This window comes from Cherax quadricarinatus, chromosome 24 (assembly GCF_038502225.1).
Source record: "Cherax quadricarinatus isolate ZL_2023a chromosome 24, ASM3850222v1, whole genome shotgun sequence".
Classification (NCBI taxonomy): domain Eukaryota; kingdom Metazoa; phylum Arthropoda; class Malacostraca; order Decapoda; family Parastacidae; genus Cherax; species Cherax quadricarinatus.
The window spans coordinates 14725145-14742795 of record NC_091315.1 but is presented as its reverse complement, the minus strand read 5'-3'; the positions used below and the strand labels follow the sequence as shown (position 1 = coordinate 14742795).

At 39.6% G+C, this 17651-nt stretch overlaps 1 protein-coding gene across 4 annotated transcripts in view; it reads left to right on the top strand.

Moving 5' to 3' along the window:
* Positions 1–17651, top strand: part of LOC128690813 (fas-binding factor 1 homolog) — a 209522-nt gene that overhangs the window by 109720 nt on the left and 82151 nt on the right. For all 4 annotated transcript variants that reach the window (XM_070088207.1, XM_070088205.1, XM_070088206.1 and 1 more), the window contains one exon: positions 17142–17273. In XM_070088207.1, the coding sequence (XP_069944308.1) occupies positions 17142–17273 (132 nt within the window). The remainder of the gene's footprint in view (positions 1–17141; positions 17274–17651) is intronic.

Here is a 17651-nt window from a genome sequence, read left to right as displayed (position 1 = left end):
TAAGAGAAAACTAATATTTTCCCGTGGCCTGGCCTCTGACTTCAGTAATGACGATGATTCTGACGTGGATTGTGATTTTATTGCGCTCGACGATCATTCGAGTAGTGATAGTGAGGAAACATATTCACCAGTGAAGCGTCGGTATGTGCGCCGCTGCATGCGCTCGGGTAGTGTACCCTATGCTATGCCCAGGGGACGGAGTACATCCCGTAGTACATCCCGGAGTACATCCCGTGGCCCTACACCCGTTTTAGGTAGTGATAGTGAGGATGATGTGGCTACACTTGGCATGGATGGGCCACAGACATCAGTGGATGGTGTTAGTGGGGCTGGTGGTGGTAGTGGCACCGCCATGCGTGACTCGCTGTGCCACGCGGGAACCCACGCTGCTGACTCGTCAGTTCAAGGACAAAGCGGAGCGTCACCCACCAGCCCGCCACAACCACCCATACAACCAGCCTATGATGTCCAATACGTATGTCGTCCCGACATACACTACTATACTATAGGCTGAACAGGCAGGCGGATCTGGGCTGATTCTATACAATAACAAATTCATATATAACTTAGAACTAATGGATGGTACAACATGATTTTGACGTAATGGGTGTTAACGTAATCATTACAAACTATAAGAACAAATCATTATACAATATGGATGGAATTGATCGATCGATCTGTATTCATGCACTCTACGGATTCTGAGGAAGAATAAATATATACAAAGAAGTGTTTAACAGAAAGGCAGATTCGGTGCACTCAAATCTAGACTGTTAATTCTCAGAATACGGAGGGAACGTGAACACGAAAATTTCTGACAAACTGTTCAGCTAATAACAAAACACACAGGTAAACACACACAGGTAAACACACAATTGACAAATTCATTCATCTCGGACATCTAATTATACAGACTATGTACATTTAAACCCAATTCTGCGAGGGTAAGGTTTACATATGCAGAATGGTTATCATCTCTGGGAGGATCGAATTCCTCTGCAATGGCTAACACATGCCTTGACTGAGAGAGATCTGAAGGAATATCTACAAAAGATACTTGCGGGTTTCTCATTACTTGTCGAGTACGCAAGGAGTAACGACATTCGGGTTGAGTATCTGACTGAGTATCTGAGGTAGAGAGTACAGGATCAGGAGGATTGTCAGAGTCTGTCTCATTAGTCTGGGTAGCAATATCCTCAACATCGCATACTAATTTCATATGATCTAAATGCGATTCTTTGTATTTGCCAGTACTAATTTCTCTAACCTTATACTTATTTCCAGAGATATGTTCTACAACTCGATAAGGTCCGACAAACTTTTGATCAAGCTTTGGCATTGCAGACGTTTTGTTAAAGTTAATCAGCATAACTCTCGAACCTACTTTGATTTTAGACGGCTTTGCTCGAGTGTTTGCGACTCTTGTAAATTCTGCTGTTGATTTATGAAGTGTTTCACGGATTCTTCTAAAAACACTTTGAGCTAAGCTGATACAAGTTGCTACGAAATCATCAGGGTTGTAATTAGGTTTCGGAGTAGAATATAACAACTCATAGGGTAAACGCTTGTCTACACCATACAATGCATAATGTGGAGTATCACCTATGGAAGCATTGTAAGCAGAATTTATGGCACACTGGACATCTGGTATAATTTCATCCCACCGCTGCCACCATTTATCGTAAGGGTTCTTAAATGGAGATATCGTAGGTTGAAAGTAGACACACTTGTAGGATGGTAAATATATTGTCAGACTGAGATGAGGGATGGAGCCCGGTGCCTAGCCTGTTCACGCCTTGTAGGTCTGCCGCCGAGTGAGGACGGGACAGAGGGATCACTGCCCATGTGTATCCCTATGACGTCACACAAAGCCAAAGGCCTACGAGGGATCTCGTGTCTAAAGCACAGGGATGATACTAATATGCTATGCTATATAATACTGGGAATACAGGGATCAGCAACTATGCTGACAGCGGAGCGTCACCCACCAGCCCGCCACAACCACCCGTACAACCAGCCTATGATGTCCAGTATCCACCAGCAAACCGTATCTGGGATTGGCAGCAAAATCCCAATTTTGTTCCCAGCCCTCACCACTTTGATGACTCTCAAAGTGGAATTCTACCTACCTGTCCCCTTGGAACCACGGCCAATGAACTGGAATTCTTTGAATTATTCTTTGACCAGCCATTGATGGAAACTATTGTCAGGGAAAGTAATAAGTATTTTCAGTACACCATGGCAAATACGATCTTATCACCACAGTCAAGACTACACAGGTGGAAAGAGACGACTGTTGCAGAAATGTATTTGCTTTTTGCAACAATAATGCTTATGCCTCACGTCTATAAGCATAATATAAAAGCATACTGGTCCACAGATCGGCTAATTTGTACCCCATCCTTCAGTGAAATAATACCAGTGAACAGGTTTATCTTACTCTTACGTATGTTGCACTTCTCTGACAAAACCAGGCCTGACAGAAGTGACAGGTTATACAAGATTAGAAATGTTTTCATGTATCTCAAACAAAAGTTCAGGATATACTTTTATCCATTCAAGAATCTTGTAATTGACGAGTCTTTGATTTTGTTCAAAGGTAGACTGTCATTCAAGCAGTATATACCGAGCAAGAGGAACCGCTTTGGTATAAAATTGTTTGTACTCTGTGATTGTGACAGTGGCCTGGTGTTGGATATTGTTGTATACACGGGTAGTAAAACATTGAAAGATACGAAGATGTTATTGGGTATATCAGGTGACGTAGTGAGAAACATGATGGCACCTTATCTTGGTAAGGGCCATACATTATATACCGATAACTGGTACACAAGCCCATTACTCAGTGATTTCATGCGAGTGAACAAGACAGATGTGTGTGGCACAGTGCGTTCTAATCGTAAACATATGCCCAGGCTCAACGCAGGTGTTCGTGGTGATGACGTGCAGGTGTTTACTGCCAATGACATCATGGCATTACGGTGGCATGACAAACGAGATGTCACATTGTTGACAACCATTCACCGTAATGAAATGCAAGACAGTGGCAAAGTTGATCGAGTGACTAATGAACGTATTCGAAAACCAGTGACAGTGATTGATTATACACAAAACATGCGCTTGGTTGACAAGTGTGACATGCAGATTGGTTTTGTTGACTGTGTTCGTAAGAGTTACAAGTGGTACATGAAACTTTTCTTCCATCTCATGGACATTTCAATGCAGAATGCATATAATATGTACCAAATAAAGACTGGTAACAGACCACCGTATGGTGAATTTTGTTTGTCTGTTGTCAGACAACTCATAATGAAGTACCAGGTAACAACACCTGCAATACAACATGGTCCTCGAATTCATCACAATATACCCAAGCGTTTGAGAAGAGAAGGTGATCATTTCATAATACAGCTTCCTTCAACTCAAAAGAAATTTGCTCAGAAGAGATGCATTGTCTGTGCACAAACAAAACGACGGCAACAAAGACGCAAAGACACTCGGTTTATGTGTGAGGAATGTAAGGTGCCTCTGTGCATGGTGCCTTGTTTCAAGGAGTTCCACAAGCTCCAGCAGTTCTAAAACCATGTCCAGTGATTGTAAATATGTAAATATATGATAGAACATTAGTATTATACAATATTTGTGCATGTTTATTGTAATAAACAACAGTGGTAAACAATAATATGATAATAACTTTAGTGCAGTTATTGTGTTCAATACAGTGAGTTTATATATATAAATTATATACAGTATTGGTCTCTCAGGCCCCAAATGTTAGTAGGAATAGAAAAAAATTGGAAAAGAAAAGAAAAAACAACTAAAACAACAAAATAATATAATACGCGTATGTGGAATTCGTCGATGTTGCCGCCACCACATCATTTTCTACAAACTTCTTGGCACTGTATCTCGGTAAGTACTGATCAGATTCTAATTTTTTTTGTTTTATTACCTTCACAAAAATATGCTCTTTAATTCTGTAAGAAAAAATAATTTTTTTTTTTTTCAAAATTTCTTGGACACTGGTGCGTGACTTCAGATTTTGGCCTTGGACCCTGAAAGGGTTAATTGGCTGACGTAGACATTCTCCTTCCGGCTGGCACTTAATCCTCCAATGTTGATGATCTCTACTTATGCCAGGCTGTTGATAAGAGAGATGGGACCGCTCGGACAAGGAACGGTTGGTTTCAAAGGTATCAGCCAACCTGGCTGCCTCCAATGTAGTGGTTAAGACACGATCCTGCAGAAAGACTCTAACCTCTGGTCCCACAGACTCCAGCAGGTTATTGACTAGGATGAGCTGCACGAGATCATCGAAGGTGGCGACACTACTTGCTTTATACCAGCTGGTAAAAGCTTTGGTCTGCTGTCATACAAAATCAACCAGAGATTGACCAAGCTGTCGTCTGCCTAATTTGAATGATTTCTTATACTTAGCCGGAATGCACTGGTATGCCCCAAAAATTGTGGTCTTCACGACTTTATAATTGCTAGATTCAGTGTCATTTAACACTGATGCAAACTCCTGTGCCTTACCAAACAATGCTGTGTGAACCAATGACGCCCAGTGCTGTTCCAGACACCTCAAGGCTCGAGACTGATTTTTGAAAGTTTTGAAAAATTGTTCTGGTTCTGCCTCATTGAAATGGGGGACCAACTGTACTGCTTTCTGTAAACTAAAGTCATTTACAACTTGAGATAACTGCCTTCTTTCTTTTTCCCTATCAAATTCTTCCTTTGCATATGCCCTCTGTTCCCTAGTCTACTCAAGATTGATTTTCGCCAACTCAAGTGCCACGCAGCCGATTCGCCTTCAGACAACCCTGTCGCATGAGACTGACGATTTTGCTCAGTTGAATATCATTTTCGTCCTGCGAAAACTTCGGGTTTTTACTCCTGGCTTCCGTAGAGGGAGGAGTTTGATGTGCCACCTCCTCTTCACGAAGTTTGATACTTATAAGAGTATGAAGCTGCGCAGCTGTAAGAGTGCGTTTGTAATCAATGCCAATGGAATGAGCAATTTGCCAACAATGCTGTAGAGAAAATTTAGACAAGTTTAATAAAGTGTATTCAGACACTAGATGTCTGACTCATCTAGGTGGAATGCCCCAGCATAACATGCTATTCACAATACACGCTTAGCTATGCACAGTACGACTGCAGAATACGCACATACAATAGCAAGGCTGATACACAATAGCAAAGCTGACTACAAAATATTCACATAACAGTAAGATTGACCGTAGCGAAGTGAGCACAATGAACAAGCTAATAGCAAGTTGTCAATGATCTTACAATAGCAGGCTGACCATAAATTGCAAGACTAACACCAAAGTTTCATAAAACGTTGGCAAACCTAATGCAATGCCAGACAGCAAGCTACACAATGTTCCTGCTTCAGGCGTCACCCTAGGCTCAACTCGTGCTCTAAGTCCAGCTCCAGCTCTTGGACAGGCTACCCATATTACATCCCAGGAATTCAAAGGCCTGTTATCCTGGGTGTAAAGGGAGCAAAACAAACACAGCAGAAAAACTTTTGACTTATATTATCCTTTCACCAAGTAAGAACAGAAGTTATTTTTTTTTTTTTATTATCACACCGGCCGATTCCCACCAAGGCAGGGTGGCCCGAAAAAGAAAAACTTTCACCATCATTCACTCCATCACTGTCTTGCCAGAAGGGTGCTTTACACTACAGTTTTTAAACTGCAACATTAACACCCCTCCTTCAGAGTGCAGGCACTGTACTTCCCATCTCCAGGACTCAAGTCCGGCCTGCCGGTTTCCCTGAATCCCTTCATAAATGTTACTTTGCTCACACTCCAACAGCACGTCAAGTATTAAAAACCATTTGTCTCCATTCACTCCTATCAAACACGCTCAAGCATGCCTGCTGGAAGTCCAAGCCCCTCGCACACAAAACCTCCTTTACCCCCTCCCTCCAACCCTTCCTAGGCCGACCCCTACCCCGCCTTCCTTCCACTACAGACTGATACACTCTTGAAGTCATTCTGTTTCGCTCCATTCTCTCTACATGTCCGAACCACCTCAACAACCCTTCCTCAGCCCTCTGGACAACAGTTTTGGTAATCCCGCACCTCCTCCTAACTTCCAAACTACGAATTCTCTGCATTATATTCACACCACACATTGCCCTCAGACATGACATCTCCACTGCCTCCAGCCTTCTCCTCGCTGCAACATTCATCACCCACGCTTCACACCCATATAAGAGCGTTGGTAAAACTATACTCTCATACATTCCCCTCTTTGCCTCCAAGGACAAAGTTCTTTGTCTCCACAGACTCCTAAGTGCACCACTCACTCTTTTTCCCTCATCAATTCTATGATTCACCTCATCTTTCATAGACCCATCCGCTGACACGTCCACTCCCAAATATCTGAATACGTTCACCTCCTCCATACTCTCTCCCTCCAATCTGATATTCAATCTTTCATCACCTAATCTTTTTGTTATCCTCATAACCTTACTCTTTCCTGTATTCACCTTTAATTTTCTTCTTTTGCACACCCTACCAAATTCATCCACCAATCTCTGCAACTTCTCTTCAGAATCTCCCAAGAGCACAGTGTCATCAGCAAAGAGCAGCTGTGACAACTCCCACTTTGTGTGTGATTCTTTATCTTTTAACTCCACGCCTCTTGCCAAGACCCTCGCATTTACTTCTCTTACAACCCCATCTATAAATATATTAAACAACCACGGTGACATCACACATCCTTGTCTAAGGCCTACTTTTACTGGGAAAAAATTTCCCTCTTTCCTACATACTCTAACTTGAGCCTCACTATCCTCGTAAAAACTCTTCACTGCTTTCAGTAACCTACCTCCTACACCATACACTTGCAACATCTGCCACATTCCCCCCCTATCCACCCTGTCATACGCCTTTTCCAAATCCATAAATGCCACAAAGACCTCTTTAGCCTTATCTAAATACTGTTCACTTATATGTTTCACTGTAAACACCTGGTCCACACACCCCCTACCTTTCCTAAAGCCTCCTTGTTCATCTGCTATCCTATTCTCCGTCTTACAAGAACAGAAGTATGTACACTTTATACACTATGTACAACAATAGGTATTAGTGCACGCCACGGTAAGCAAGGCAGAATAGATGCCACTAGAGAGCAGACCGTGCTTCAACCAGCTCTAGAATGGAAATGACAAGGGCAGACAGGCAGGTGGTGCCCACAGCACCTCTGCGATTGCCAGAACCATCTTCTCATTGGCTGAACCTGGGTACTGATTGAACAAGGGGGCCCCATCGTCCAACCCTAGTACTGTACTGGTTTGCTGGTTGGAGGAGATAGCCTTTCAATGAGAGTGTGTACATGTGCCAAATAAAGGTTACGTACTCTTTGCATGCCACATACATTGAGAAGGAACACCTTCACTGAGTAACACACTGGCATAAGTTAAATATCACTTAGAGTTCTGTACTTGGCACAGGTCGTCACATCGTAATACTGAAGGTAACTCTATATAGCTGTCAGCAGACTTCACTTCAGAATGTACCTCCAGCTGGTTCAGGAGTTTGTACAACACAATTCTCTATCCAAGTGAGAACAAGGCAGAGTACTACAGGGACTGCTAAGCCAATGCTCACTGAGTTGGCAGAGAGAGGGAACTGACTTAACACAATTAATTCCTATATGACATCAACTCGTCCAAGGGGAGAGGGTAGAGCAGACTAAACTACCCTCGAAGGACATACCCTATTTCAACTCTTAGCCAGCTGTTACCTACTTACCTAACATATTTCTCAAAATACATATCCCCGCCTCGGTGGGATGCGGCCAGTGTGTTGAAAGAAAGATATATATATATATATATATATATATATATATATATATATATATATATATATATATATATATATATATATATATATATATATATAGCACACTTCATACCCAGGTATAATTGCAATAATACATATCCCTAACCCAGATAATATTATAAACTAGTGAAATCTTTAATTTAGCTAATATTAAAGAAACCCCGAGAATAATATTAAGTGGACACACATATGCATTCTATATAAGTCAATCTCCAAATGACCTTAGTCATAACAGTGATTCAATTTGTATGGTACATTTTTACAGTACACACAAATTTTCAGGAACATAGCCATGCTTCTTGTGAGACTGCTATACTACTGTTACAAGTAGAATATTGGTGGTGTAAATACTGATAGTAAGATTTGTGAAATATCAAGAGTGACACCAGTTGTTCAGATGGTTTAGATGGAAGGCTGGGCTCTGGGGTCAGAAAAACCCTTAACCCTTTCAGGGTCAGCAGGCCCTCTCCTAAACTTGTTCTCAGGGTTGGAAATTTTTCGAAAAAAAAAATTATTTTTTCTCATGAATGATAGAGAATCTTTTCCTGCTCATAATGACACCAAAAGTATGAAATTTGATGGAAAACTTATGGAATTATGCTCTCGCGAAGTTAGCAGTCACGATGATGTTTATGCATTGGCGATTTCGCCCACTCTGAGCCCTATTTTTTGCCAATTCCAATGTACCAGTTGACAAAAATCATAACTATTTCGCTATAACTCCATTTTTTCTACCAAGTGAGTACAAGAAACCACCAATTTACCGATTTCAACTATCCAATAAAGTGGTCAGAAATTGGCAATTTTGCCAATTTCAAGCAAATTTCAAACAATGCCAATTTCCAAATAGGGTCCAGAATAAACAAGACAGACATTCCTGGCAGGAAAATAAAAATTTTTCTGTTCATTAGTCACGTCCCCAGGCCTCTCTTACATTTCTTTTCCTTTCCACTTTGAATTTTTATTCTCACAAAAAAATAGAAGATTTACTGCTATGCAGACTACTGCATTAGTGTAGAAATGGTATAAATAATGTCAGTGCACTTGTGAAAGAATATTAAACTCACTAGTTGATGTGTATTGGACACATGGCATGATTTGTATACTTTTGAACTTTGGCAAAAATCGAACATTTCTGCTGCTTTGAGCTCAATTTCAAGGTACTTTTCATTCAGAAACCAATCAAAATCATCTCAGTTTCCATAATATGTCTTCCATTCTATAAAATGAGACCAGGAAAACTACAATATAATTTAAATAGCATACAAAAATACACTGCAAAGTCGCTGTTTTAAACCAAAAACACGGTCAGAGTTTTTTTTTCTCATTATGCACTGTGTGCTGCAGGATTTTTTTATACTATGCACACTGACCACATAGACCCATTCTTTCATATGTAGGCCTACCAGCTTTCTCTTGCTAGATTTGAAGGCGCTAGAATTCTAGTACGGCACCAACCCTGCCGTGCAAGCCGTACTAGTACGGCACCAACCCTGAAAAGGTTAAAGCCAGTCAGGGCTGATTGGTATTACTGGCCATGCTTGACTTGATTTGACAGTGTGCTTGTGCCCTGGTGCAGCTGATTGATAGACTGAATAAAGCTGTCATCTGCTGCATATAATACAGTGGACCCCTGCATAGCGACCTGAATCCGTGCAAGAGGGCTAGTTGTTATGCGAAATGTTCGGTATGCGAATGAATTTTCCCCATAAGAAATAATGGAAATCAAATTAATCCGTGCAAGACACCCAAAGTATGAAAAAAAATTTTTTTTACCACATGAACTTACGTAAAGCTTTTGATACAGTTGACCATGACTTGCTCCACGTAAAATTGTCACACTATGGTATAAGAGGGCACTCCCTCAACTACCTCAAGTCTTACCTCAGCAACAGAAGCCAATATGTGTACGCAAATGGGGCAAACTCTTCTGCACAACCAATTACAGTTGGTGTCCCACAGGGAAGTGTCCTTGGCCCTCTTCTCTTTCTCCTATACATAAATGACCTTCCAAATGCTTCGCAATTACTCAAACCCACACTATTTGCAGATGACACTACATACGTCTTCTCTCACCCGAGCCCAGTCACGCTAGCCAATACTGTAAATACCGAATTACAGAAAATATCTACCTGGATGAGGACTAACAAACTTACACTAAACATTGACAAAACCTACTTCATTCAGTTTGGTAACAGAGCTACAGATGTCCCTCTTAACATAATGATAAATGGATCACCTATCACAAAACTAACAGAGGGAAAATTCTTAGGAATCCACCTTGATAATAGACTCAAATTTCATACACATATACATCAAATTTCTAAGAAAATTTCCAAGACTGTAGGCATACTATCGAAGATACGGTACTATGTTCCACAGTCAGCCCTCCTGGCCCTATATCACTCTCTTATTTACCCCTATCTCACCTATGGAATTTGTGCATGGGGCTCAACAACAATTAACCATCTCAGACCACTAATTACCCAACAAAAGGCTGCAGTTAGAATGATAACAAATTCTCACTACAGGCAGCACACTCCACCAATATTCAATACACTAAACCTACTCACCATACAAAACATCCATACTTATTACTGCACCTATTACATACATAGAACACTTAACTCTGATATTAACCCTCCCCTCAAACATCTCCTTGCCAACCTCAACAGAACACATGACCATAACACAAGGTGGCCCGGTGGCCTGGTGGCTAAAGCTCCCGCTTCACGCACGGAGGGCCCGGGTTCGATTCCCGGCGGGTGGAAACATTTCGACACGTTTCCTTACACCTGTTGTCCTGTTCACCTAGCAGCAAATAGGTACCTGGGTGTTAGTCGACTGGTGTGGGTCGCATCCTGGGGGACAAGATTAAGGACCCCAATGGAAATAAGTTAGACAGTCCTCGATGACGCACTGACTTTCTTGGGTTATCCTGGGTGGCTAACCCTCCGGGGTTAAAAATCCGAACGAAATCTTATCTTATCTTATCTTATCTTATCACTCTTTGATGTTCCTCGTGTCCATCTCACACTATGCAAAAACTCAATGCACATAAAAGGCCCTAAAATCTGGAATTCATTACCTGTAAATATAAAAGAAACACAACCTGTTTATAAATTCAAGTCTCTTCTCAAAGATTACTTACTCACCCAAAACCAAATAAATACTGAATAACTGAACATTATAAATTGTATATCTTAAATGTTTCTCACAATTATATCACATAAATGTTAAACCTAAAACCCAATCTAACTTTATTATTTTTTAAATACACTACCTAACAGAATCACTACCTAACTGAATGCAACCATATGACCTGTCTTTGTAATACTCACTTGTGCTTTATAGTTATCTGTTTACATTAATGTTTTATCACTGATTTCATCATTGCTTAGTAGCAGCGCTGTATAGTCCTTGTGGCTTAGCGCTTCTTTTTGATTATAATAATAATAATAATCATTGCTTAGTTAATCTTAAGTTAATTTTAAGCCAGCCCGTAATGCTATGCATAGTATAAGTGGCTTTGGCATACTGCTCTTATCTGTATTTTTTTTTGTACCTCTGTATGTGTGCACAAATTGGAAATAAATAAATAAATAAATAAATAAATAAATAAATAAATAAATAAATAAATGAAATGTTAATTTTAATACACACAAACTGAAAAAGGCATGCACAATTACATGACACTTACTTTTATTGAAGATCTGGTGATGATTGATGGGATGGGAGGAGGGGAGAGAGTGTGTTAGTGTTTAGAAGGGGAATCCCCTTCCATTAAGACTTGAGGTGTCGAGTCCTTTTCTGGGGTTACTTCCCTTCTTCTTTTAATGCCACTAGGACCAGCTTCAGAGTCACTGGACTTCTTTCGCACAACATATCTGTCCATAGTGGCCTGTACCTCTCGTTCCTTTATGACTTCCCTAAAGTGTTTCACAACATTGTCAGTGTACAGGTTGCCAACACGGCTTGCAATAGCTGTGTGAGGGTGATTTTCATCCATGAAGGTTTGCACTTCAAGCCACTTTGCACAGATTTCCTTAATCTTTGTAGTAGGCAACTTCTTCAATTTCTCCCTCCCCTCATCTGAACCAGTTTCCTCAGGTCTGGCCTCTTGCTGTTGAAGTTGATCTATCAGCTCATCAGTGGTTAGTTCTTCATTGTCCTCCTCCACCAACTCTTCCACATCATCCCCACTAACCTCCAACCCTAAGGACTTTCCCAATGCCACAATGGATTCCTCAACTGGCATAATCCTCTCAGGGTTAGCCTCAAACCCTTCAAAATCCCTTTTGTCTACACATTCTGGCCACAGTTTCTTCCAAGCAGAGTTTAAGGTCTTCTTAGTCACTCCCTCCCAAGCCTTACCTATAAGGTTTACACAATTGAGGATATTAAAGTGATCTCTCCAAAACTCTCTTAGAGTCAGTTGAGTTTCTGAGGTCACTACAAAGCACCTTTCAAACAGAGCTTTTGTGTACAGTTTTTTGAAGTTTGCAATAACCTGCTGGTCCATGGGCTGCAGGAGAGGAGTGGTATTAGGAGGCAAAAACTTGATGTTAATGAATTTCATGTCCCCATAAAGTCGCTCTGCCACGTCTGTAGGATGACCAGGGGCATTGTCTAACACCAGGAGGCACTTAAGTTCTAATTTCTTTTCAGTTAGGTAATCTTTCACATTGGGGGCAAATGCATGGTGTAACCAGTCATAGAAAAAGTCCCTAGTGACCCATGCCTTACTGTTTGCCCTCCACAGCACACACAAATTCTCCTTGAGGACATTCTTTTGCCTGAACGGTCTGGGAGTTTCAGAGTGATACACTAATAAAGGCTTCACTTTGCAATCACCAGTAGCATTGGAACACATTAACAAAGTAAGCCTGTCTTTCATAGGCTTATGTCCTGGGAGTGCCTTTTCCTCCTGAGTAATGTAGGTCCTGCTTGGCATTTTCTTCCAAAACAGGCCTGTTTCATCACAATTAAACACTTGTTCAGGTTTCAGTCCTTCACTTTCTATGTACTCCTTGAATTCCTGCACATATTTTTCAGCTGCTTTGTGGTCCGAACTGGCAGCCTCACCATGCCTTATCACACTATGTATGCCACTATGCTTCTTAAATCTCTCAAACCAACCTTTGCTGGCCTTAAATTCACTCACATCATCACTAGTTGCAGGCATTTTTTTAATTAAATCCTCATGCAACTTCCTAGCCTTTTCGCTTATGATCGCTTGAGAGACGCTATCTCCTGCTAGCTGTTTTTCATTTATCCACACCAATAAGAGTCTCTCAACATCTTCCATCACTTGCAATCTCTGTTTCGAAAACACAGTTGAACCTTTGGCAAGAACAGCTTCCTTGATTTCCTTTCTGTTGCCCACAATAGTAGAGATGGTTGATTTGGGTTTCTTGTACAACCTGACCAGCTCAGAGACATGCACTCCACTTTCATACTTATCAATGATCTCTTTCTTCATTTCTATTGGAATTCTCACCCTTATTGCTGTAGGGTTGGTACTAGAAGCTTTCTTTGGGTCCATGGTCACTTATTTTCCAGATAAAGCACCGAAAACACTGTAATAATACGAAATATTCCGATTGTATGCTTGGATGTTACCGCGGAGGCTGGCTGGTAAACAATGCCACCGGCAGAACATATGAGGCTGGCTCAGGCCGCACATTGGACGCGTCTCGGACGAAGGACGGTGAGCGGGTTTTTGGGCGGTATGCGAGGCCAAATTTTTGCGATCAAAGCATCCGGTATGCGGATTGTATGGTATGCGATGCGTACGGTATGCGGGGGTCCACTGTATTTGATGGAAAATTTAAGACACAAAGCATTATGTTTTATTGCAAAAAATTTAAAATGGTATATCTTCTTCTTTCAACAAACTGGTTGTATCTGACCAAGGCAGGGTGGCCCAAGAAGAAAAATGAAAGTGTCTCTTTTTAAATTTAGTAATTTACACAAGAAAAGAGGTTACTAACCCCTTGCTCCCGGCATTTTAGTCGCCTCTTATGACATGCATGGCTTACGGAGGAAGAATTCTGTTCCACTTCCCCATGGAGGTATATATATATACCATTAGTATATATATGTCATACCAAATAGGTTAAACTCGTCAGTTTTCAAGAACTCATTTAAAATTAAGTCCTTTCTAAAATTTTCTCTTATGCATTTAAAGATATATTTTTTCATTTATGTTAATGTAAAAATTAATAATTTTGTACCAAAAGAACCTTAGAAAACTTACCTAACTTTATTATAACAAGTGGAATTTAATTTAGTCTAATCCAGCTAAATATATTTTAGATAAGTTTACAATAATTTAATAATAAACAAACACAATGAAATATATATTTTTCGTTAGGTTCAGAATGATTTTTGCGAAATTATTGCATACACAAATTTCCCTTGCCTTATTCGGCAAGAAGAACATTGCTGTTTAAGCCAAAATCACAAGTTTTACCTATTTGGCATGACATATATAGCATATATACCAGTACTTTTTTTTTTTTACTATGGGGGTCAGTCAGTACAAGTTTTTTTTTGTATTTCATGAGCTAAGTTAGACTAAATATTAACACCTACCACTAGTATTGCACCATTTGGCACTTCATAAATACAACATATGGCAGAATGATATGCATCATTGTGACAAACATTTGGTGAACATATCTCATGCACAGACATACAGTATTATACAGTATAGTGGTATCTGTTGTGAAAAGTAGGTGTTTTTACCATGAAGGTTTGGGCTAGTTGCTATATAGACACTACCTGCTGTTATCTCATTTGGGGAAAAAGTGTCAATTTATATTTAGATGCTGCCTGACAGCTGTTTTGATCATACATTTTGTTTTTTGTTTAACCCTTTCGGGGTCCATGCCATAGATGTACGGCTTTACATTGAGGGTCCATACCATAGATCTACGCCATGAGCTCAGCTCACTCTGATAAGCTGTGAGCGGCAAATTTGGGCCTAGATATGAGAGAATACATCTATGTGGTATGTGTGCACCACATAAAACAAATCCTGCAGCACCCAGTGCATAATGAGAGGAAAAAAAACTGAGGCCGTAATTTTTGTTTAAAACAGCCACTTTGCAGTGTTTTTTCATATGTTTTTTATAGTTATATTTGCAATTTCTTGGTCTCATTTAATAGAATGGAAGATATATTACAGAAATAGAGATGATTTTGATTGGTTTTCATACGGAAAATGGCTTGAAATTGAGTTCAAAGTAGTGGAAATGTTAAAGTTTTGCCAATGTTCAAGAGTGAACAAATGACCTCACATGTCTAATACATGCCAGCTGGTGGGCCTAATATACATATACAAATGTGGTGATATTATTTATACAATTATTGCAATATTGCATAACAGTAAATCTTCTATTTTTTGGTTTGAACAAAAATTCATAATGTGAATAAAAAATCAAAATGGAATTCATTTGTAAAGCCTGAAAACATAACTAATGAACAGAGGAAATGTTAGTTTAGTGCCAGGAATGCCTAAATTGTTTATTCTGGACCCTATTTTGAAATTGGAATATTTTGAACTTCGCATTAAATTGGCCAAATTACCAGTTTCCGATCACTTTATTTTGTAATTGGTTTTTTGCGATTTTTTGTGCTCAATCGATGGAATAGAAGTAATACTAGTGAAATAGTTAAGAATTTGGTCAATTGGAGTAATTTAATTGGTCTAAAATGGGAATCAAAGTCAGCAAAATTGCTGATGTGTAAATATCGTTGACACATCAAAATTCGTGAGAGAATAATTTCGAAAATTTTCCATCAAATTTCGTACTTTTTGTTTTATCACCTTCTGTTATGACCAAGGTCATAATGAGATTAATTTATATATGTATTATCCACTTAATATTATACTTGGGGTTTCTTTAATATTAGCTAAATTAAAGATTCCACTAGTTTATAATATTATCTGATTTAGGAATATACCTGGGTATGATGTGTATATATATATTTATGTATTTTGAGTAATGTGTTGGGTAGGTAGGTAACAGCTGGCTAAGAGTTGAAACAAGGTATGTCCTTGGAGGGTAGTTTAGTCTACTCTTCCCTCTCCCCTTTGGCGAGTTGATGTCATGTAGGGATTAACTGTGTTAATTCAGTTCGCTCTCCCTGCCGACTCAGTGTGCATTGACTGAGCTACCCCTCCAGTACTCCACCGTATTCTCACTTGGATAGAGAATTCTGTTGTAGAAACTCCTGAACCAGCTTGAGGTTTATTCTGAAGTGAAGTCTGCGGACAGTTATATGCTGTTACCTTCAGTTTACGATATGACGGCCTGTGTCAAGTTTAGAACTTTAAGTGATATATTCCTTATGCCAGGGAGTTACTCAGTGAAGGTGTCCCTTCTCAATGTATATACTCGCATACAAGTAATGTCATTATTGAGGAAGCAGTAATATTCCTCTGATCATTTAACAAGTGTAGTGACCATATTGAGGTACATTCTATTTAAGCGTTTTCTTATGTGAATGAAAGTTTCTGACGAAGCGATATTTAATAGATATTTATGAATATCTAAGAAGTATTTAAGCTTTTAAATAAAAAGAAACTAGAAAAGACTGAGTAACTATTGTTTGTGCCTTACATTTCTAAGTTTGGAAGTATCTTCTCATTCTATGAAGTGTATTGTTACGGAGTGCACTAACCTGGCTAAAGATTAAGATTCAAACCATAACACCTTCAGAAAAAGAATCTACCATTTCATAAGAAAAAATAACAAAATTACTTTTTGAAAATTCTTAGACCCTGGTGCACACTTTCAAATTTGGCCTCTGGACCCTGAACGGGTTAAAAGTTTTCACTTTTGCAGTGGTCCACCATAACTACAATACAGAAGGGTTGAGACACTTATGCAACACATGGGAATCTTTATTGAAGAAACGTTTCACCACACAGTGGCTTCATCAGTCCAATACAAAGTAGAAATGGGTAAGGAGAGTAGAAGTATGAGGTAATCAGTCCCTGATGGACTGAACACATCGAATCCAGGTTGAGGGACTGATTACCTCATACTTCTACTCTCCTTACCCATTTCTACTTTGTATTGGACTGATGAAGCCACTGTGTGGCGAAACGTTTCTTCAATAAAGATTCCCATGTGTTGCATAAGTGTCTCAGTTCTTCAACTTGTCGGTTTTCAAAACCATTCATCACACAATACAGAAGGGAAGAAGGATGTTCTGAGTGCCCTTGAGCAATTTAATCACATCTATTTATATTACTTTAAACAGATGAAGGAGAAACAGCTGCAAGAATTTGAGGCACAGTTAGCAGCATCACGCGCTGAATCAGAGAATGAGAGAAGCCGACTTAATACTCTTATACAAAGACTCGAGAGCACCCTCATGCTGCAAGGTTCAGAGGTAAATGTTCCTGTCACTTTTTGTTTGTTATTGGGAAGATAATTATAGTTTCATTTAGCTTTAAAACATGTCTGCTCATTATACATCATCTTATGTACCATTCTAACTGAAAACACAAGAGAAAATGTAATTTGAACTATGATGTATCTGCACTTCTGACAAGACAGCTATTGAATGAATGATGATGAATGTGTTCTTTTGTATAGGGATCACCCAACATAGTTGGATACAGCCAGTGCATTAAAAAAATATAACATTTTTACTAGTTCTACACTTGTACAGTGCATTAGAGAATTAAAATCCCACTTGATAATTGATAAGATAAATCTGTCCCATGGGAACAGTGTGCAATAGAATTCTTCCTCCCATAAGCCTTTC